General features: G+C 37.1%; 1 protein-coding gene and 1 pseudogene across 2 annotated transcripts in view; one reads left to right on the top strand and one right to left on the bottom strand.

Moving 5' to 3' along the window:
- The first annotated feature begins 9,376 nt into the window (after window positions 1-9,376).
- Window positions 9,377-24,299, top strand: part of STK17B (serine/threonine kinase 17b) — a 28,090-nt gene continuing 13,167 nt past the window's right edge. The window contains exons 1-3 of one of the 2 annotated variants that reach the window (XM_074339554.1): window positions 9,377-9,630; window positions 20,272-20,437; window positions 21,898-21,967. In XM_074339554.1, coding sequence (XP_074195655.1) covers window positions 21,915-21,967 — 53 coding nt within the window. In that variant the 5' untranslated portion in view covers window positions 9,377-9,630; window positions 20,272-20,437; window positions 21,898-21,914. The remainder of the gene's footprint in view (window positions 9,631-20,271; window positions 20,438-21,897; window positions 21,968-24,299) is intronic. The other variant, XM_019741322.2, reaches the window with a different exon arrangement.
- On the bottom strand, window positions 16,062-17,383 carry LOC109452416 (peptidyl-prolyl cis-trans isomerase D; annotated as a pseudogene).

Raw genomic sequence — 24,299 nt, 5'->3', positions numbered from 1 at the left:
ATAGGCTATCATTGGTCATTATATGTGCCTGTTTTTCCATTTTGCAACCTGTTCTCATGTGGGGGTGTGCTGAGTTGTGCTGTTCTGTTGACTTCTCCTATATAGAAACCTTTCCTCTGAGAAGTTACCTGCGGAAATATCAGAATCCAGATCCAAGAACTCCTAAACTCAAACCTAGACAATCAAAGAGCATGAAAGGAAAAAAGCGATGGGTTGTTTCCCTCATGTGTTTTCCCTAAATTATTTCAAGACACTATTTGAAAGGATCCTTCATCTGTGGTAGTATTTCAATTGTAGAAGATGCTTTTCTAGTCAAAGTTAATTTAAGTCCCTAATAATCTGAGTTAGCATGAAATGGGAAGATCTGAAGGGCGTAACTAGCCTACATACTTTTCACCTTTGAAGTCTAGCTAGAAACTGACCAGAATAAAAATATTGTAAAATTTGCTTGCAAAAGTGTAGAAGGCAAAACCATTCCAGGCCCTACAAGCTCAAACAGAAAATAATTATATTTTATATATGCCATTAAATAATAACAAAACGTAACCTAATAAGAATCAGTTCCAAAATCCTTTCTGGATAATTTGGTACATTTGAAATCTGGTGTGCTTTTCATGCCTTTCTTAAGTACTCTATAAAACAAGATACTCTCAAATGTGTTAGGACATTTCTGTTTTGATTGGCTCAGAAAGGCTGGAGTTACTTGAAATGATTTATAATGAACTAAGCACATGGCATGGCGTCATCAGTCATTCTCTTCAGAGCCTCTTGCCTGTTTTATAGAAATTGCATAACTGGGAAGGAAGTAACATGTGAAAATCTTACACGCTGCTGGTTGAAAGTTGGATCACAATTCCAAAATTTAGGTAAAAGTTTGTAGCTAGAGTAGAAGGCCAACATTTTTTCATCTTTCAATATGCTAAACATTTTAATTTATTTATGTAGTTGCTTACTTTTTTTATAGTAGATGAAGTAAAGGGGAAGCTTATTTTGCTTTTTCTTCCCTTTAATTAACCATGGTTTATTTGTGGAATTTCAGAAAAGTTAACATTAAAAAAATCAAGCTACGTAACTACAGAAGTGAACTAAGATACCAATTTTTGGTAGGATCAGTCAGAGTTATTACTTGCAAGCAATTAAGCATCTCTGGATGGTTGAAACTGAAAAGGAATGTATTTAAAGGATATTGTGTAGCTCATAGAATAGAGATCCAGGCTGGAGGACTAGGGTAAAACAAGACAACCAGGAATGAGCTCCAAAGTCATATCCATGACTTGTTCAAGTGAAAGCACCACTAATGTGGAAACCCAAGGTTCCACATGCAGTTAGTGTTGTTGACAGCACTAACAGTGGACAGAGGAGGTGTCATTAGAACTACTGCTTTCAGGGTCTGATCTTCCTGCCACTTCTGCTTCTGTCATAGACTTGCTTCTGGCCCCAGCCTCTCTTGCTCCGGATTCTATGGCTCAAGTGCATACAAGTGGTTGATAGAACCTAAGGCCATTGCTCCCGCCCTTGCTGCAAAGGAAGCTGGGAACATGAATATTTGTCACTTTCACTTCCATAGACTCAAAAGATGAGGAATTCTCTAAACACAGGAGGTGTTAAGATACAAGGTGGCCATAAAGTGACAAATGTCCCAAAGCTAAAACAGCAAACTCATCACTATGATTATAACAATAGCTTTCAGTCTTTCTAGTTCTCAATTTTTTCACACTCAAAAATTAGTAAGGACCTCCAAGACCCTATTTATGTAGGTTATACCTATCAATATTTGCCATATTAGAAATTAAAAGAGAAATTTAAAAATATTTATTAACTCATGTAAAATAACAATAACATGTTAACCATAACAACAATTACATGTTAACATAAATAACATATTTTATGAAAAATAGTTATCTTATCAAAAACAAAAGAAAATAATGATAAAGCTGGTATTGTTTTACATTTTTGCAACTTCTCTAATTTCTGGCTTAATAGAAAGCAATTGTATTCTCATATCTGCTTCCACATTAATCTGTTGTAATATCACACATTCTGTAGGCTGTGGAAAACTGAATCATACACTTGTGAGAGGATAAGAATGAACAAAGTAAATATATTCTTATTATTTTATGAAAATAATTTCGACCTTGGGGACTCCCTAAAAAGGTGTTGGAGTCTCCCTAACACAATATGGAAATTTCTAGATGAAAGATTCACTTTGTGATTGGAATTAGCTGATAAATATACTGAAACACACAATTCTTTGGATCCCAATTCTCTGCATTACTGATGCATATGTTTTCACCCGAGGCTTGGAAATTTTGCTCAGAGGTTGACAGGATTGAGCCTGCATCAAATTACTAATATAATGGTATTTTGAATAGACTACAAAAATAATAGCTGGACTGTATTTGGTTATTTTATGGATTTTGTCCTTTCCTTTGATTGCAAAGGTTATTTCCAGCTCTAATTTCTGATTCTATAGTTCCCTAAATTTGGATACTCTAAGCAATGACAGACTCATTCATTATTTTAAACCATCTTTTCTTTTAGAATAGTTTTAGATTTACAGAATTATTGCAAAGATAGTAAACAATGTAACCCACAACCTGTTTCCTTGTTAGTATCTTACATTAGTAGGGTATCTTACATTAGTAGGGTACATTTGTTATAATTAATGAACTAATACTAATTTATTATTGTTAACTAAAGTTCATACTTTGGTCAGATTTCCTTAGTTTTTCTTTAATGTCATTTTTCTGTTCCAAGATTCTATCCAGGATACTACCCGACATTTAGTCATTTTGTTGCCTTAGGCTCTACTCAGTTGTGACAATTTCTCAGACTTCCCGTGTTTTTGATGACTTAACAGTTTTGAGGAGTGGAGATCAAGTGTTTTGAGGTATGCCCTGAACTGGGGTTTTTCCGGTGTTTTCCTAATGGTTGAACTGGGTTATGGGTTTGGGGGAGGAAGACCATAGAGGCAAAGTGTCATTCTCGTGATGTCATATTAAGGGTATATATTATCAACATGACTTATGACTACTGCTGTTAACCTTGATCACCTGGCTTGAGGGACTGTTTGTCAGGTGACGTCACTGTAAAGTTACTCTTTTCTTCTCCCTTTCCATAATGTGCCCTTTGGAAGGAAGTCCACACTTAAGGAGTAGGGAGTTATGCTCCACCAACTTGAGGGTGGAGTATTTACATAAATTATTCATAATTCTTCTGCATGACAGATTTGTGTATCCTTTCCTATTTATTTATTCAATCATTTATTTATATCAGTATGTACTCATGGATATTTATTTTATACTTTGGGTCATAATCCAATACTACTTTATTTATTATGTTGCCCAAATTGTCCCAGCTTTGGCCACTGAGAGCTCTTTCATTTGGTTGCTGGGTCCCTTTGATATATTCCCATCACTGTGTGGTGGTTGTGTTGGTTTGCTTGCTTGAACTTCCTTCTTTTTGGCACTTATACAATGTTCCAGACTCGTCCGTATGTTTTCAGCCCCAGTCCTGGAAGCATCAGTTTCTCCAAGGAGCTTTGGTTCTTTTTATTGGAGAATGCTTTTAGAAACAACGACCTGAATGGTACGTGTGCTTCCTGCTCCTGGAGTGTCACTGCTTCACCATGCTCTCAGCTGGCAGAGCAAGGAGATAAGTGTGTAAACACACATATCTATACATCTTTCTATATGTAAACATCTGCATCTATATTAAGCTGAACATTAGGTCATACCAATGTCTCTAACTCAAATCCATTGTCACATGGATGATTTCTAGTCCCCTCCTCTTGCATTCGTTATATATTTGTAAAGTTATTTTCATAATTAAGAAATTTTGGAAGGGTAGTTGTGAGAGAAAACAAAAGGATGAAAAGTGCAGGGACCTCAGAGACTAAGGTGAATTAAATACCCAAGAGACTGTGCTCTATTGTTAGTAGCCACAGTTATTAAATATCCACAGTAAAAGGCCACAGGAAAGTGTGATCTTGAATCCTGGCTCCATTAGTAACTTAGCTTACTGTGGGGAAGTATATTACTTCCACATCCCTTAGTTTTCTTATCTTTAAAGGAAGAAAATACAGCATTTTACTCATAGGAGTGTGAGGATTAAATGAGTTAACACAAACAGCACATTTAGGACAGTGCCAGGCTCACTATTTATGAGCTATTGTTGCTTTGTACCCAATGGGGTAAACGTATTATTATTTCCATTTTACAGATGAAAAAACAGAGGCATAGAGATATTATAACCTGTTCGAGATCTCGCAGCTACTAAATTACAGAACCTCTCTCTTATAATCTGTGCCTTATAAATTATATCTCTTTTCGTAAAAATGAAACTATGAAATGCTACTCTATAAATTTAAAGGTAAGGTTAACTATTGAAAAGATTGAAGGATATTTTGAATATTCTCAACATCAAGGATATTGCGATAATCGTTAATATTTCCATTTCCCACATTACCAACACTTTTATGCCATGAAAGGACTCAACTAGTAGAGTACACTGGCTTTCTCAATGCTCATGCTGTCACCTTAAGCCAGTTGAGGCAAAGAACACTCCCAACAAGGAAGTTGGTGGAGGCTAAAAATTATCCCTGGCTTATCTGACTGTTGTAAGAACATTCACTTGGTCAAGGATTTCTGAAAGCTTTTCTATTTGTATGCTGTTTCCCCGAAAATAAGATGTAGCTGGACAATCAACTCTAATGCGTCTTTTGGAGCAAAAATTAATATGAGATCTGGTATATTAGATTAGATTAGATTAGCCCAAGTCTTATAGTAAAATAAGACCAGGTCTTATATTAATTTTTGCTCCAAAAGACGCATTAGAGCTGATCATCCCTCTACATCTTATTTTCGGGGAAACACGGTACCTGCCATGTGCTCTGGAGAATGTGACACCAGCTCATGATTCATGGAACATGCAGTTGGTAGAGGAAGTTTCTTAGGAAAGTGCAAAGGGACACGATTTGTTAGGGAGAACTAGTAGACATTTATCTATTAAAATCAAATACATATCTATTAAAATCAAATAACACCCTATACTTCTTTGCCCCAGTCAGTATCTACTTACCTTTAAACACTAGTGACTCTAATTTCTTTATCGGACACAGCCCTGGATGTCACCATTAGTTAAACCTACAGCTTCATTTTTAACTTGGGTGCCCCCACCAGGAAGATTTTAAAGGGGAAAGCAGCCACCTTCTTCTCCTTTTCTTACCAGTGACTTCACCATATTTTCCCCAATGATCTCTCCTGGCATTAATCATAAGATTTGAGGAAAGTCATAAGTATCTTATGAAGTCATTCAACAAATATTCGCTTAGGACCTATCATGTCACAAGCATTTTGCTGGTCACAAGGTGCCATAGTGAGCCGAATATCTGCCGTCTTCCTCCTCAGGGAGCCTGCAGACCACTGGAAAATAACAACACCTCATACAGACAGACTGAGGGCATCTGCTTTGTATATGTTAACACATTTTAGTCTCACAGATGTAGGTATTATTACCATCCTCATTGTAGAAATGAGGAAACTAAGGAGTGCCCAAAGTCACACAACTAGGAATGGGCAGAGCTGGGACATGAATGCAGGTCTGTCTGATACCACACACTTAACCACATTTTCTTTCTCACACACACACAACTCTCACAAGGCAGGACCTCAAAGCTGGTACATTTGTGGATGGAGGATATCAGTTCTTCTACAACTTTGCTGCAGTTTCTACTGAATATTTTGATTTGCAAATATAAAGGATTCTCTGAAGCACAACCTTAACCAAATTGTTGTAGACAGCTGAATGAAGACAGCTGCAGGCAGAAAAATGTGGCCGGATGCTCTGGGGTTGGGTGGGACGGATGTGCAGTGAGGTGGCTCCAAGGAGAGGAAGCAATGATGGGCCAAGGTAAGAGCCACTGACAGATTAAATCACTTAGACCCCGAACCACGGTGGAAGGAGGCCTTAAGTATTCTAGGACACACTATCTTTATTAGGTTATGCTAATGGAAGTAGGCTATAAGTATATTTTTCATTGCCCATATCATTCAAGTGACTGTACAAATAAATTATGACAATTTTTTTTCCCCAAAGTATATCTGACATAATGAAGTGGGATTTCCTTAGGATTAAGAACCAGGAGACCTAAATTCTTGCTCAGGTATGCACCAACTGGTTTAGTTGTGTGATGACTGATCTGCTGTGATTCTGGAAGGTCACTTTCCCTGGAAGGAATGTGGTGAGTATCGTGACATAATTAGAAAGGACCACCATCCCTGGTCACACATGGTGATTCACTTGGAGGGATCAGAGAAGACCACTCTGTTAGTTTGCTAGGGCTGCCATAACAAATACCACAGACTGGAAGGCTTTAACAGCAGAAATGTATTTTCTCAAGTCCAAGAGCAAGTTGTCAGCAGGTTTAGTTTCCTCTGACGTTTCTCCCCTTGGCCTGCCGATGACTGCCTTCTCACTGTGTCTTCACATGGTCGTCCTTTAGTCAATGTGGTCTGTGTTGTAATCTCTTCATTTTGGACAAGGGCCCACCAACAGAATCTCATTTAACCTTAATTATCTCTTTAAAGGCCTTACCTTTAAATACAGTCACATTCTGAAGGACTGGGTGTTAGGACTTCAATATATGAATTTGCAGGGGTGGAGGGGGGGGGACATAGTCAGCCCATAACAACCACCATCCCTAGTCAGTATGTGGCATTCAAGAATCACCTTAATGAACTGTGTTGGAAGAGGCAATCACCACAGAATGACCATTAGGTCACATGGGAATTTCCTGCTTGAGGGAATGAAAGCATGAACGTGGTTATGAATATGGTTACGAATGATATTAGGTAAATGAGGTAGGATGGAGGGACATGTTGAGTCCTGAATTTTACTGAAAGGCCACAGATGGTATAGCCTGCTCCTTGGCACCAGGACTTCCTTGTTACTTCAACCACAGTGCCTGAGACCAAGCAAGTATAATTGAATGTCCTTGGGATGATGTGCTAAATCCTAGCTGGCAAATCTGACATCAGGCACAAGGGTTAACAATCTACTTAGGGGCATAAGAGAAACATATGGAATAAGGATAAGCCCTGCATCTAGGTACACGGCAAAGAGGTGAACAGGCTGGGAGCAGAACGTAGAAAACAGCAAAGATTTCTGATTTCTGGAGAGGGGAACCTCCTTAAAGTTGAAAATTGACGAATAAGTGCTGCTGAAGGAGGGTGGTGAAAAGCTGGATCCAAGGCAGAAGCAAAGACCCCTAGGAGGCTGACTGGTTGGAGCAGAGGGCTTATGACCACAAGGAGGGTTGGTTTAAAGTGGTGGTGGAGAGAAAGGTCTGCATCTAGATGTGAAGTGATGTGGGACTGGGTAAATGATGGAAAAGAAGGATAATCGTGAGGAGAATGCAATTGGTCAAATGTTGGAATTAGGAAGTCCAGAGTTATGCACCCACAAAACAGAAATCATCACCATGACACAGTTCTGTGATCCCTAGAGGTTAACGGTTCCAGCGCTGATGCTGAGACTTCTGGGATGCTGCCCCTGTGTTTGTAAAAAGAAAAGATGGGCACAATCTCATTCGTTTGTGGATTCTTAGATAATGATAACTGTGGGGTTTTTTGTTTGTTTGTTTTTTGGTTTTTGGTTTTTTGTTTTGTTTGTTTGTTTGTTTGGTTTCTACCCTAACTTTAGGCTCCTCTAATCAATCCAATAGTTTGAAAAAAGAAACTGGATAAATGGAAGCAATATTCTCCAAGTGACAAGGCTTAGGGAATAGACACATTAAACTGGGATGCGTCATCAAGAACAAGCAGACTTCACTGCATGACTTTGTAGCATATTATGCGTTTATCTAGAGAAAAATACAGTATGGAAGAGCAAACAGATGGCTTAATGGGAATTTGCTTGGCTTACTGGGATAGAACAAGGAAACTTCCTCTTTAAATATTGAGTGGGTGTGAAAGTCTTTTGAGAGTGATTCTCCTCCCACTATATTTTCCCAATAGTCTTCTACAATTATTGTAAATATACGAGGTCTGACAATAAAGTTCGCTAACTCATCCTAGAAAAAGTGCTCTATACCTCATTGCTGAATATCACTACAGTCACCTTCGGAGTACTCCCCTAGGGAAGCTACGCACTGATGCCAGCGCCTAGTCCACCCTTCAAAGCAATTTTGGAACTCTTTTTCTGGAATGGCCATCAGAGCTGTCATTGTATTACCCTTGATGTCCTGAATGTCATCAAAATATCTCCCTTTCAATATTTCCTTTATCTTTGGGTAAAGAAAGAGGTCATTGGGGGCCAGATCAGGAGAGTAGAAAGGGTGTTCCAATACAGTTATTTGTTTGCTGGCTAAAAACTCCCTCACAGACAGTGCCTGTGAGCTGGTGCATTGTGGTGATGCAAGAGCCATGAATTGTTGGTGAAAAGTTCAGGTCGTCTAACTTTTTCATGCAGCCTTTTCAGCACTTCCAAATAGAAAACTTGGTTAACTGTCCAATCGGTACAAATTCATAATGAATTATCCCTTGGATATCCAAAAAAGGTTAGCAACATCGTTGCAACAAGTTGGAGAACTTAATTGTCAGACCTCCTACTCTGCAAGCAATCCTAGATTATATAGAACAAAGCAGAAGCTCAGTTGTGTCTTGCACAGAACTTTCCAACGTTTTCATTCTCTTCAAGGGCTAACAAACAGATCCTGAGTAGTTTGCTGTGGGGTTTCGCTTTTTCCCTCAGCACTCCATAGGTAGAAATCAGCAATTCATCCTATTAGGAGCTCTCCTTACACAGCCTTCAGCCATGCCTCAGAAGGACTGGATTTGCTGCAGTGGACTTTAGCAGAGGGCCCAGGCTCCATAAATCCCCAAGTGGTGTTGATGCTTGCCAGCTAGAAGCCAACTGGGATCTCCACTTGCGGAGCGGGTTCAGGTCACAGGGAAGGTGACCCGGAAGAGCCAGAAAACAGGTCTTTAGTAGGCACAGAAGTTTGGGTATGAGTGGGAAGCAACTGGGACTAACTTTGCTTCTTCCTTCACCCTAGTCTGCAGCTATTCACACCTCGTGCGCTGACCAGTCCAAAGACGGGGAAGTGTGTACCCAGTTAGTTACAGTCCCCCTCACCCCTCCCTCGCCGCAATTACTTCGGCGCCCCACCTGCTCCGCAGCTCCGCCCAGCCGCCGGACTGCCTGGTGCGGCCACACCCTCTCTCGGCTGGGGACCCCGCCCCTCAGCGCGCGCCGCTGGCCGGCCCCCCGCCCCGCCCGTCACGTGACAACCCCGCCCTCCACGCGCGTTCGGATTGGCAATCCTGACCTAGGGGGGTGGGATCCTTGGTGCAGCACTGCCCCGCAACGCGACTGCAGTTTTCAAACCTCAACTGTAGGATCCGGACACTCTCTCCGCTGCGGTCGCTGGGAGCCACCTCACAGGAGGCCAGGTCACAACTGTTGGCCGCTGTCCCGAACAGTAAAAGTGGGTCCTGCTACGCTCGGAGCTACCCGGCGCCCCACCGGGCTACAGCTGGCGAACGCGTCCTGTCGTGGCCACCGGCGTGGGGCGGGACGGGAGCCCCCTTGGAGGGGCCAACCCCGAGAGAACCTGCTGCGGCCCGAGCGGTAAGTGTCTTCCTCCTCGCGCGTCCGCGGGACTGCCGGGATTAGTGGGTATACTTGGGGCTGCGACTCGTACCCCTGGACCAGCCCCCTCTACCTTCAGTTCAGAGACTCCGAAGGTGGGAGGGGACCTTAGGAGGGATCCGGGCGGTGTGGGCGGGTCCGGGGTCCCCTCGGACCCGCGGCCTGGCGGAGATGGGCTGGACTCCACCGCCCCTCAGGTGGCTCGACTGCTGCGGGCCCCTCTCCGCGTTCCGGCTGGAGTCCTTCCCTGCCTGGTTCCTTCAAGTACGGCGCGGGGGGGAGACCAGCGGTCTTCCCGACACCCTTTCTAGCCCGGGAGCACGTCTTTGCGAGTGTGTGTGTGTGTGTGTGTGTGTGTGTGCACACCGTAGCCTGGTGGGCCCGGGCTCTCCAGGGGTTGCGTCCCGCGGAAGCCCCCTTTCGCGACCGCTCGGGTCCTTTCCCTGTCGCGTCGACGTGGTCCTTCGTGTCCCTCCCGACTTCACAGCCGTGGTGTGGCCACAGGACGTATTCACTTCTGGGCTCGTGGACACGTACTGCTCACAGCTGCCTTTCGTCTAGAAAAAGTTTTTGCTCATCTTGTGGGGCATTTTCAGTTACTCCTCGTGAACAGTTTTTAAGTCAGTGAATAGAAGAGAGTTGCGGTTGTTTCGGTGATTTTGAGCGCTCTGATTTTATTTTGACGGCCTGTAAATCACTTTAGTGTACACGACCTGTCCTCAAACTGGACAACTACATGATGGCTACGATTTGACATTTACTCAGCTCTTTGTTTTATTATAGGGAAAAGCTCTTCATTTGAATTTCCTTAGAGGGATAAGTAGAGACAACGTTGAAAGAGACTTTATGGCAACCAGTAGCTGATATTAGTTCTTTCTCTGTGTGTGTGTGTGTGTGTGTGTGTGTGTGTGTGTGTGTGAGATGAGACTAGAGGCACTCCAACATCAATTTGTAAATTGAAATTAAGGAAAAAACGCATTTAAAAAATCCACCACATACTGATCAAATTTCAGTATTAGGTCTGTGTATGACATTCACTGATTGCCAATGTAAATGTTTTTATCTGTGGTACCAGTGATACGTGGAACCTGCAGTGATGTTTGATATGTTACGGCCCCTTTAGGTTCTCAGGTCTTTGGAGAATATGTGTGCTGAGACAGCACGGTGAACAGAGATGATGGACAAGTGACAGCATATGTAACCTGACATTTTGAGCCCAGGAACACAACTTTTTTAAAGGAAATGATGATAAACCTACTTTCTCATTGATACACCATTTTATAGTTTTATAGTGAGTGAACTGTCCAGAAGTAGTTTTCCACAACTTCTACAATGCTTATTTTATAAATATTAAACCACGTACCCATAGAATTATTTTTGGAAAAGCAGGTCCCTAGAAAAGGTGCCCTAGTTTAAGACCGCTTTCTTCCCCTACCTCTTCCTCTGAACAGATGTTCAATATTTTAAAATTTTCTCATATTTTAATAATTGGAGTTGTTATTAAATAGCTCCTTTATTTTTTAGATACATAAACATTTCAGATCATTTTTCTAAATTATGGATCCAAAATTGAGGTGAATTATTCTTGCATGGCAGTATATTTGAGTTTTAAAAGGGAAATTTGTGTAATAATTTGAAGGCCTTTTTTGTACACACAGAATGGTTGCTCTTTCTCTTGGACTCATGGAATAGTGAATTACAATTTGGTTAAGATAGAATCAGTTTTTAAGGAAAGCTGAGACTTGGCTAATTGATTACTGTGTCAGCACATTAATGACAAGTCTGAAGAAGATACAGGCATTTTATGGAATGATTCTAATCAATTTTACTTTTCAGCTTGCACTGACAGTGTTTTACTGTTGTTAAGTACACATTTAAACATATTTTAAAAGCTCTGGTTTGAAGCTGTTTGATAAATTATAAGAGAGAATTTCCTTATCAACATTTTCCTGTGTTAGTTTTAGAGCCCCAACTTAAAACCCAGGAATTAAGGAAATCCATTGCTAAGACTTTCATTTAATCCTAAAATTGTCTTAAAATTGCATGTATTATTATATTGTAGGGCATATTTCCTGTATATAAAATTGGCAGTAAAGAACAGTGCTTTTAGATTTGCCACTTTTAAAGGATTTTGACGGATTCTTAGTTTTTTCAAGGAATTATTTTGCATTTTCGCAGGTATTGATTGTGTCGGAATCATTGACAGTCATTTATGTGCTTCCTTTTCCAGTTGGGAAAACTAAATGTTTTAGTTGCTTTAGTTTGCCACAAGACTGATGACAAAATTCAGTGATTTCATTTTTAAGTAGTTTATATTCTGTGACAGGCTATAATCAAAGGATATTTCTTTGAATATTACAATGAACAAATGTACTTATAAATTAACTTACAAACATGTTTTTGTCTAAATATGTTGTGATAAATGTTAAAATTTTCAAGAAATATTGTTAAAATTTTTAAAAATTTATTTGATTTATATATCCTGTTTCTCCAAATACGTTTAACCTTGAACTTCAATGCCACTTGAAACATCTAACCTGGTTAGTTTCTTTTAATATTTACATGCAACATATTTTGGTGCACCCTGACCCTTTGCAACTTTTTCCCCAAAAGAGGACATAGTTATATTTTAAGCATTTAAAAATTTTAATATTAACAGTGAGATGGTAACTTTATCTTTAATCCATACAGAATCATAGTCCATTTTGCATTAGAATAATTACTGGATAAACAGTACTTCAGCTATAAGTAAACAGTATTTTACAACAGAAACTTAATTTTTCATCTGATTAATGGTAAGCACTGTTTTTTCACCCACTACATTTCCGTTTTGCAACATCTTCCTATACTGTTTCACAATTACAAGGTTTGATTCTTCTTCTGAAGTTAGAAGAGAGGACGCTAGGCCTTACATGGAATCAGGCCTGGTGGTGTTACCTGGAATTTCAACTCTTGGGTACTGTGCACTAGACCAGTTGGACCAGAGTCAGTTACCTGGCTTCCTAGAGTGACTTTCAAAGGATTAACATTTTAAATTATGCTTTCTATTCAATCTTAAAAAAATCTCTTCCTTGAAATTGGAAAACATTGGCATCCCTATGCTTACACCAATACCTTTACTTCTAATCAATGACTAATAAAAACTGATCCTTCTGCCACACTAGCAGAAAGTTCTTCCTTTATTTTGATGGATGCTAGATAAATAAATCTCCAGTTCTTCTGTGTCCTAGGGAAAACGTGGTAGCTATAAATGCCAGTGTAGAAAGGAGCTGTTTTTTCTGGAATCTTGTGCCTCACTTTGCTTTCCATTGCCTTTTTTGTTGTTGTTAGAAAAATGCTTTAATCAAAACAAGTTTATGTTTTGACACTTATGGCTTAAAGAGATTAAATCTGTCCAAATTTTAATTGTGCTAAGGACCAAACAGATATAATAGTCAAAGTTCCTTCAAAAGAGTGGGTCCTAAGTTCCATTGTAAGACCTCTCTTGCTTTCCGTTGCTTTTCAAATTTACTTCGTGAAGATCTAGATTGATCAGGCCTTGACAGGACACTATCTGAATTTCCTGATTGAGGTAGTTCTTAAAATATTGATGTTCTTAGCTGAAGTAGGTATTTACATATAAACAGGCGGCCACATGGTCTGGAAAGACAGGTAAATACAAAGTAAACGGTCTGAACAACTTTACCCTTATTTCCAGACTTTGGCTATCCTGTTTAGAATTGAAATTTTCTAATAATAATTTAAAAATACCTTATTTTATTTAGCCAAATACTGAATTAAGCAGAGACTAGCTGCATTTGAACCTCCAATACTATAATTTCAAGATGGATCTCAAGTTTTGCAAAAATCCTTGATGAGAGAGATATTTCTTATTCTTGCTGTATTTCATAATTCTTGTAATTCAGTTCATCAAACATTTAAAAAATTCCTACCAGGTTCCAGACACCATGCTAGGAGTTTAGACACAAAAGTAAATGGTTACTGTGCTTTAGACTAACATAATTGTAGTCAGTCTAACATGTTAGATGTTGAGGTAAAGAGATATGTCAAGAGTCCTCCTATTTGAAGCATAAACGAAAGACAGTTAGCCCAACCTGTGGATTTCAGGCAAAGCTTCGGTGGAGAGATGACATTCTATGTTGAGATATGAAGGATGCGTAAGAAAATTTTGCCATTTAAGGAAAGGTAGAGAGGATGTTTCAGACAGAAAAATATAACAGAGATGTGGAGGCAAAATACGAGGTATGAGTGTGGCAGGAAATGAAGCTGGTGTGTGTCTGGCCTCAAGAGCTTGTGTGTGTGATGCTGGAAGATTTAGCTTGTAGGAACTAGGGAGCTAATGAAGAGATCAAAGCACACAATTTAATTCTCTAGATATTTTCATTTGTTGTATATGATATAATCTATTTTTATAAAACATTTTTGCTTGATAAGTTTGAAATGAATGTCATGATGAATATTTTTAAAATAGAGCGTTTAGAGGTTTTTAGGGATTATTTACTTGTCTTTTGATCTCATTTACATTCTCCAAGTAAGTTATGGCCCACATTAAGCCTAACATTTCCTTCTTTCACTGATCATACCTGAATTCTTATTGTAATTACTGTAATGGGAGTTAATGAAAAAAAATCTTTGAAAATAAGTTTGAGGTACCATTATTCCTAATAGTACTTTGTAATTGAAAGCTTAATTGTGTCTTGCCTACTATAACTGTTTCTAGCGTCTGATTGTGTCTGTAATTGTGTACATGTGCACACTCACAAATTTACCTAACTACATTAAGATTTATTTTATTAGTATAGCCTAATAATACGTTATGAAATAAACTTCAAATGGAGTGAGACATATTGGTAATTTAGAATCATTTATAGGTCTGTGAATCATGGTAGAAAACAAGGAAAAGTCTGGGATTATTTGTTGTAGTTAAAGAGAATTTGGTGGGAAACTTAAGAAAATGCAAGGAGTGACAGCATAACCTTCATGTACCCAAAGACTAAATCTTCCATGACGGCAACCAGGAGTTGGTGGAGAGCTTGGAGGATGGTGTTATTCATGCTCCACTATATGCAAAATTGGCCAAAGGAGGGGAGGTGGAAAAATATCTAGGCTGTGGCAACTAGTTCAAGTGTAGTGAATTGAAGGAAAGTGCATTTAGGGGATGCTCTATGGGTGCCTAAAGTGGTTTGTATTATAGGTACTGGATTAGCAGTAAGTAGAGAAGTCTAAGTTTCAGTCTTCAGAAATGTGTTATTTTCTCTGAGATGTGCCTTGTGTGCCACCACATTCAGAGTCATAATGAAATGTATCACAACCAAAAAAATAATTTTTGTATCAACATGTATCTTAAAAACTGCTGATTGCCCAGTGCTGTTTTCAGCTCCATTTATAGTCATGCCTACAAATACTTGTGGGTCATTATGATGACAGACAGTACATATGAGGGAAGGAAAATTTATTAGGGTGAAAAACAAATACAAGCCAATGTCCCGTATTAGGAAATACTACTAAGCAGCTTGAGTAATTAAGCCCTATTTATATTATCATTATCCATTTCAGTCCTTTTTTAAAAAATCTAAGTTCTTTTTCCTTCTAATATAAGTAAATAATAGGCATTATAAAACTTAATATTTAACAGTATATTTGGATATCACATGTTGGATATGTTTTGGAGGGGTCCCAGGATGAGTCTGGATTTTCATGAGTGAGTCATAACAAAAGCATATATGTCTTAAGGGTACAAATTGTTGTTCATTATATAGAATTATAGCTATAGCATTAATTCAGAATTTCTTAAATTGTTTTTTCTACGCATTATTAAACCAGACTTTAATTCTTGCTTAGTATTTACTCTTAATACTTGTATGGTCTCTGCATAAGAGCTGACTTGCTTGGATAATGAACACCATCTGCTCTGTATAAATGCAAAGAAAACATTGAGGCCTTAAAAAACTTGAGCAATAATGGCTCTAAAACTTCCAGCCTAATAAACCATTAATGTGTGAAGAGAAGTTTTGCTGGTGCAAATGGGTAAGTTTCTGCATTTAGAATCATCATGTATATTTACAGTCATCTTTTTTAACCAAAGGCATTTATTAATTTTTGTTGATTATTAAAGTAGTACCTGCTTAGTGTAGATAACTTAAACACAGGAAAGTACAGATACTGCCATAATCCTACCACCCAAAGATAACCATGGTTATTTGGCCATAGTTTTCCAGTTTTACTTCTATTTGCTTTTATATTTTCCCACAAAATTATCGTATTGTATACAAAGTTTTATATCTTCCTTTTTGCTCTTAATATTAGTTAAAACGATTCTTTTTTAATTTTGTAACACTTTTAATAAGAGTGGACCCATATCAGTATACCTGAACTCTAAACAATGGGGAACTGAAGTATCAAAGGATACACATTAGGGATTATATGTAATAGATAAAACCCCTTAAATTTTCTTATTTCCTTTATGCAATAAATGTATAATATTTAAACAAAACTAAGTTACTTATTAAGCAAATATTTTTGCATATGCTGTCTTCTCTTTATCTTTCTGCACTTTTGTGTTTTGTCTGACTTTCAGCAATTCTGTCTGGATAGTTTTATCTTCTGGTGCTGTCTCCTGAGCTTTCTTAAGATCAGCCAGTGCTTGATGGTGTTCTTTTAATCCTTGCCATCCTTGAGTTCAATGGTACAGTGCTTTGGTATTTGATGGGTCTGTTTCAAGAGCTTCCAAACAACTCAATTGCTCCTTGCCAATTTGACATCTTCAGTTCATAAGCACCAATATTCAGCAGGAAGCTTAAAGGTACAGGTTGCATCTTCAATCTGTTAGATTGATGCAAAAATAATTGTGATTTTTGCAATATTTTTAACCTTTTAAACTGAAGTTACTTTTGCACAGCCTAATATATCTGCTTTTTCAATAACAGCTTTTTAACCTTCCCTGTACCTTAAAAGTTTTGTATATTTTTTTCATAGCTATCTCCCAGTTCTGGGATTTGAAAAAAGTATTTGCAATGTATTTTAAGTCTTCTGTTATTAATAATATTTTATCTACATCTTTTAAATCTGTATCTACATCCTCAGGGAAATCTGAATGACCAGAACCATCTTTTGGGAATATTCCCCTATCATCCCCTTCCTTCATTTCTCTGCATTCTGCAATAAGGCACAATTTGGCAGGTTTTTCACCTTTCACTTCTGTGTTTTCCAGAATTCTTGCCACACCCACTCCTTTAATTACTTGGCCAAATACCACATGTTTCCCGTTCAAATGAGGAGTTGGAACTGTTGTGATAAAGAACTGAGAACCATTTGCATTGCAGCCTGCACTTGCTGTGCTCAATAAACCCTCCTAGTCATACTTATAATAGAATTTTTCATCTTCAAATTTTTCACCGTAAATACTTTCTTCACCTATCCCATTCTGATTTGAGAAGTCTCCACCCTGAATCATGAATTTCTTAACAATTCGATGGAATGGTCATCCTTTAAAATGGAGAGGTTTACCAGTGATGGGTCCAATGTCTGTTTATCCTGTACATAATGCACAAAAATTTTCTGCAGTTTTGGGTACAGTATCTTCAAATAATTCTGAGACGATTTGACCAACTCATTCACCTCTGATGTTCACATCAAAGAAGATTCTGTGGTTCCTGGAGCTGAAGGTCTTAGCTTGGGGAGATGGATGCCATTTTGACTTGCAGGCACATTTGGAAGCGGGCTCAGCGCACATTGTGCTGCCCAGCAGCTGAAACCCGAGAGCAGCTCTCTCAGCCAAGACCTGGCGGCCAAAACGATTCTTTGAAAGCACAATTTTGAGTATATAATATTCTATTATTTAGGTGTATGTAACCATTTCCCTATTGTTGGACATTGGTGTTCGTTCATTCAACAAGTTTTTAATTATTCTCAGTATTATAAATCTTCATTGAACATAAATCTTTGACTATAGCTAAGACCCATATTGACTCTTGAAACTTGAGAGCAGAAAATACTTATTCGTTAAATATGTCTCAGTTCTACTAGAGTTCTTATGAATAGATTACTTTGTAGCTGATATATTACAGTATGAGATAAACATCTTAGATTCTAGACTCTAGATGAGGTGAACGTCTTAGACTCAAGAACATGCACACACACACACACACACACACACACACACACACACACTCACTCACTCACTCTCTGTCTCCGATTGAATTTGATGTGTTCTTGTTCTCGTGTTTCCCAAGGCTTGACTGATGAACACTGTTGGGAATGTAGCCCAATTTGTGTCCATGATACACAGTATATCCCTTCTTTTTGTATATATGTTTATAGCATAAATGTGATCATAAACATGCATATTCATAGACTTTTAAATTTAGGGGAAAAAATTGCAAAAGCCCAGAGATGATCTAAAAAAAGAAACAGATTGAGCACAGAAATTGGTAACTATTGATTTTTCAGAGAGGAATATGTGGCCAATGAAACTAGGTGCCATCAGAACTAAGAAAACACAAATAGTTCATCAAAACAGAAAAAAAAAGACAAAATTTTAAGAGTTGAGCTTAAGCTAACGTGGGTGAGTTTTATATACAGAAGCAGGGTACAGGTACCCAGCAATGGCAGGGGACTGCGTAGAGAGTATCTTTGGGTAGAATATTAACAATATTTATGTGTTGAAGAATCATGATATAGTTTCACAACTATCACTATACCAGTGTCATTCAGCATGAATTTATCGTATTTTAGTGTTTAATCTTTAGAGCTCTGTAAGATAGATTCTATTACCATGCATACTTTTAGAGGCAACAGAGTTGAACCTTTCCTCTCTACTAATCAGAGAAATGCATGGTAAATCACAAAACTCCATTTATCTTCATCACACTTGGAATAGAAATTAAAAGTCTGAACAGAGCTAATGTTGGCAAAGAAATAAATGATAAATGATAAACCCTCCCACCCAGTGCTAGTGGCAATATAAACTGGGGATTAAAAAAAAGGGACCGATTTCAACTGTCTGTGTCTTTTTTATTTTTAATTTAAACAAAATATGGCAAAGGAATAAGATTGAAAAAACAAGTGTTAAAATATTTGTATCCCTCCTTATACATTTGAAATATTTATTTATTTATTTTTAAGTAGCTGCCATAACAAAGTACAACAGATTGGGTTGCTTAAACAACAGAAACTTCTTTTATCACAGTACTGGAGAGTAGAAGTTTGGGATCCGTGTCGGCAGGGTCTGTTTCTTCTGAAGCCTTTCTCTTTCGCTTATAGATGGCCTTCTCCCTGTGTCTTCACATGGTCTTCCCTCTGTTTCTGTGTCCTAACCTCGTCTTTTTATAAGGACAGCAGTCCTATTGGATTAGGGCCCACCATAATGACCTCATTTTTAACATAATCACCTTTTTAAATAAAGGCCTTATCTCCAAACACACTCACTTTCTGATGTCCTAAGGGTTAGGACTTTAACATACGAATTTTGAGGGGAAGGTCGTAATTCAGCCCATAACAGCACAGCAGTGAAGTTAAATAATTTAGTTAGCTGCCCCCAAAACTAATTAGGGCTTTGTTTCTCCACAGACTTAAAAGATTTTGAGAAAAAAAAAATTGCAGATTTAAGAATAAATTCAAGAAAATATGGAAGCTGAAGACACTGAACTCTAATCACACTGCTTATTTGCTAAGTTGAGTATAGTTTGCATTGGGATTTAGGAAGCTAAACAGTATGTCAAGTAGGAAATAAGGAGAGGAAAATGTGGCAGAGAAGGAACAAAAGCCTAAGGGGTTATTATAAGAGGGTGCTAAAAGAATAATACTGGGTCTTTTATTAGATAGGCCTAGCTGAAAGTCAGAAGTATCTTAAAATGTGTAGTCTGATATTATTATATGAATTCTGTTAATATTAAATAGTAGTTTTGATGTTAAAACGGAACACATGTAAATATCACAAAGTTCCGGATAAATATGAGCTGCAAATAGATACAGATCAGGACTCCAGAATAAGGCTTTTTGTATGGTCAGTCACCCATTCAACAAAATTATAGAGCTCTTCGTACGTAGCAGACTCTGTGCTAGGTTCTGCCAAAGGAAAGAAACTCTAAGACCTATGAAAGTTTCTGAATTTAGTAACGAAATGTAGACCGTCTGTGAAACAAGTTCTATTTCTCATAGTCATTCAGATGTCAGTAGTATAACTCACAAAAGGTGAATTCACCATCAAATTTGTTTGGCCACGTGAAATTAAATTTAAAACAATCTTTACCTTGCTGTGTTAATTATATTGCTTTATGTTAACTTTAAAGAATGAGAGTTTTAAAATGAAATTGAATGATTTCTTGTATGAAAATTTTATTATAACTATTTTTAAAGAATTTTGGCGGTCTCACAGATTTTTTACAGTAATTTTATTCTGAAAGAAGTCAGTAATTTAGTTCATGTGCCATAGAGGTGATACCAGTTTATGTGTGTGGTTTTATTTTTTCCTTGTGTGGAATGAATGTGCTCTTTAGATCTTCTTTTTGGTTGTATCTTACAGCTATATTTGGAGCTGTGTAATGTAATGCACATCCTGTCTAACATTTTTTTGTTAATTACATTTAAGTTATATCCTGTATCTTCTCTTTTTTTCAATAGGTAAAAATAAGTGACTAAAGAAGCATATCTGGAAGTCATCTAACATGTCGAGGAGAAGATTTGATTGCCGAAGTATTTCAGGCTTGCTAACTACAACTCCTCAAACTCCAATAAAAATGGAAAACTTTAATAATTTTTATACACTTACATCTAAAGAGCTAGGAAGGTAAGGAAACTTTATGATGTATATGCTGCTTAAAATCACATTTTGGACTTGTGTGTCTATAGTCATATAAAACTCATCATCTCTCCTGTTATTATACAGTGTCTAGTCCTAACTGATTTGGAAATCAAATCATTGGAGGGTTAGTGAGTTTATATGCTATTTCCCACCTAGCTTCAGAGCTGCCGACAGGAGGTTAGGGTTCTTATTTGAGCCTGTACGTGGGAAGAGGCTGCTTAGCATAGCGAACTGCCAGCAAATTCTGAAACATTTAAATTACTCCACCTGTTGGTGCTATAGCTTCCTTATCTGAGAAATGGGGATGAAGATAATTGTATCTATCTTATATGATTGTTGTGAGGACTAAATGAGTTAATATTTGTAAAGTACTTAGTGCTATATAAATTTTTATTAAATAAAAAAATTCCTCGAATATTGTGCTCGGCCAAAAAAATAAATGGGGAGATTCTCTTCTTTCCTAAATTAAGAATTAACTGATATTTGACAGTATAATTTTGTATGACAAAGAATATATGTTCAACCTGCACTAATAATAATAATCTGTTTTTACTTAACCAAGGTGTAAATCACTTAAGGCCAAGGGATGACCAAGATTATGAGACCATTTAGCTCTACCATTTTAATATATATGGAAGTTATAAAAAATATACCAAGTTATATATTCAGAATCTTTAAAAAGTTTTAAAAACTTTTCAGAATGTTTTTAAGAAATTGTTCGAAATCTACAATTATTTCTCTTTGCATTATAACAGGAAAGCATGTTTTCTTTTAGTTGCCTGTATCTCACATAGAACAGTCAGAATCTTTGCATTGGAAGGACTTTGGTGGTCAGTGTTCTTTCTAATACAATGCCTATGCGGTGTAGAAGTCTTTCCTGTAACTCTCCTGACAAGGTGTTTATCCAGCCTCAACTTGAATGCTTCAGTGATGGGGAACTCACTACCACAGAATGTGTCTGTTCCATTTTTGTGGGCACCTCTTAAGCACAGAAGGTTGTTTTCTACTCCGCTCACATCTTCCCAATAGACCCGGTTCTCATTTTGTAGCTGCGTGTAATGTCCATGTGAAGATCTTTTAGATATTTGAATATGGCTAGATACTGCCAGTTTTCTTAAATGCTCATCTTATGGCCTGATTTCCAGATAGTCTTCCTTGATCCAGTTGCTCTCTTCTGAACCACTTTTCACTGTCAGTCTTAAAATGAGGAGACCTTTAATCGACACAGTACTGTTACTACCTTACTGTCTACAATACAACAAAACTATTGCAGTAGCTTCAGATGCCGTTAGTTTTCTTTCTTTTGTTTCAACAACCTTTTCAAATATGTGTCATATGGCATCTTTTGGTATATTAGTAAAAACAGATTAAGCTGGAAGTCAGTTGACCTATCTTTACTCTGAATCTAAAGTTGTCTAAAGTTGTGTGATTTCCTTTTCTTTAAGATGAGAGGGTGAACTAGATGTCTCCAAGTTTCCTTCTGTTGCAAAAATGTTTGGAAACTGCTTTGAGCAGGTAACTGAATATGCCTCGAAAGGTACACACAGTAGAGGGCATTCTTTTCTGTTTTTCTAAGTTACTATTATGATGAATAAATGTACATACATTTATTAAATTGATCTTACAGAACAAGGGATATTATGGGAGTTAGAAAGTCTATAAAATACTTTTTTATTTGAGGGTTTTGGAGAACTTAAACTTTGAGTAGGACAATATTAATAATTCTAAATTGTTTTACAAATGAGGTGCCATCATAAATAACAATCACAAACTTGAATCAGATATACTTTTAGAGCAAAACATTTTAGAGCAAAAATTCTTGACATAATCTGATTAAAACAAATTCAGATTGCTTTATGATTGCTAATATCCCATCTTCTAATATCTTTATAAAAGAGACCTAATATTTTTCTTTTAATTGACATGGGCTAATGAGTCACATGGTAAATATTGGTATATCTAATTTGTAAACTATGAACAATTAGAAATCACAATCTTTCATCTGCCAAGGACTTGCTTTGAGTTCTTTGAATATTGTTACAAATTTTAACATTCTATATTTTTGTGAAATGGAAATTAGGATTCTAATATTGTACATTTTGAAGTGTATAAATGTATAATTCTAGCATATGAACTACAAAGTTATCTTTCTAAATCAATTGCTTTTTATTACTTTTATGATGTTAGTGTTTTAGAATTTATTTTCCTTCAGCAAAGTGAAAAAACTTGTGAAAGTTAACATCTCATTTTTGGCTATTCTCAAAACTCTTTGCATTGTTCCTGTTTTTTAACATGTTGGGTAAGTTTTTTTCTACCCTTCCCCCAACAAGGCAAGATTTCATAGGCCTTCTGTGGTCAGAGGGTGAGGCAGATGCAGAAATAAACGTCAGCTTCCTTTGTGGCTTACCCTCCCCCGTCCTTTCACATTTTATTGTCTATTCTAGAATGCAGAAGGGTAACTACTAGACCTTTTCATTGCTGGGAAATCTAGTCAGCTTTGCCTTTTTAGGGTATGAATTAATTATTGTGAAGGGTTTTAAGTTTTCTTAAATGTTTCTGTTATATTTGATACAGGAACATTATGTATTGAAGTTTATTTTTTATACTTCTGAACCACAATTTGCAGTTTAGAATAGAAACCAAATACTTGTTTTTTTCCTAAGTCATCTGATAATTATGGTAAAAATATTTACCTTATTTAATAGTATATAAATGAATATATATGTAAAGTTTTATTGGAATCCCAATTTTTAAAAATATAAATGCTGTTAAGTACAGGATTCAGAATTGCACAGTATATGGTATTATGTATAGTAGGTGCATAGCTAGCATTCATTCAACAGATATTTCAGTTTCTATTATGTGTTAGTTAGCTAAGTGTAGATTTTATAATTACTGTAGTAATTAGGACACACACGGTCTCTGCATTCAGGGGGTTTTTACTTAGTGGCGAACACTGTCAAATACATAATTACCGATATCGTGTAGTCACCTTTACCCTGGATTAATGAGAACTGGTTTAAGAAAGGGTCTTTAGGATACCTGAAATAATTAGATAAAAAGAGTTATTATTTAATTTTGCTCTTTGTTTCAGGAAAATTCTGGCTTGTAGATATATTCATAAAATTACAGCCAAACTAAATTGTGACAATTAGTGTTACAGATTATATGAACAATGTTCTTGGCAACTAGTTTCTGTTTCCTAAGTTTCAAGGTGGATTTCTTCATAAAACTCAAAATTTCCTTTCTTTTAGACCAATTTTTGCTTCTAAATCTTAAGAATTGTCAGAAATAAATAAGTTGCACTTCTTAAAAAAACTCTTAAAGGGAGGACTCTCTTCATAGGGGTTAGAACAGAAAGTTTGAAATGCATCAATTTGTATTCCTTCTGTATATAGTTAGAAAATATCTAGTTAAAATTAAACAACCTCAAATCATAAATGAAAAGTTCTTTCAAAGAATCAGATTTGTGCATGCAAATTTATTTAGTTGATGTATATTTTGCTAAATGTAGAGCTGTCAAATTATAGCTTGGTCACTTTTATTTTTTTTCTTTTTGGAATTTGTAGCTATACTTTTTCAGCTTGATTTCCAGTGTATTTCATTGGCACCAATTTGGAGGAAATTTGGGGAATAAAGAGTAGGAATCTTTGTCACCCTGGTCCTTGAGAAAAGCCAGTGAAATATAATGTATTTTGTTCCCCACCCAAAATCCAAATTCCAAATGTATTAAAAATAGTTTTCCTTGCTAAGCACCTGATGCACTATGTTAGAAGTATATCCTAAGGGGAATTGGGGCAAGAGGAGTTGTGGAACAAAAGTTGCTTTCTGAAGATCCTTTATTTAT

Source organism: Rhinolophus sinicus, linkage group LG01 (genome assembly GCF_036562045.2).
Source record: "Rhinolophus sinicus isolate RSC01 linkage group LG01, ASM3656204v1, whole genome shotgun sequence".
In the NCBI taxonomy this organism is placed as follows: domain Eukaryota; kingdom Metazoa; phylum Chordata; class Mammalia; order Chiroptera; family Rhinolophidae; genus Rhinolophus; species Rhinolophus sinicus.
The sequence above is the reverse complement of the archived record's forward strand: the minus strand, read 5'-3'. Positions and strand labels throughout refer to the sequence as shown.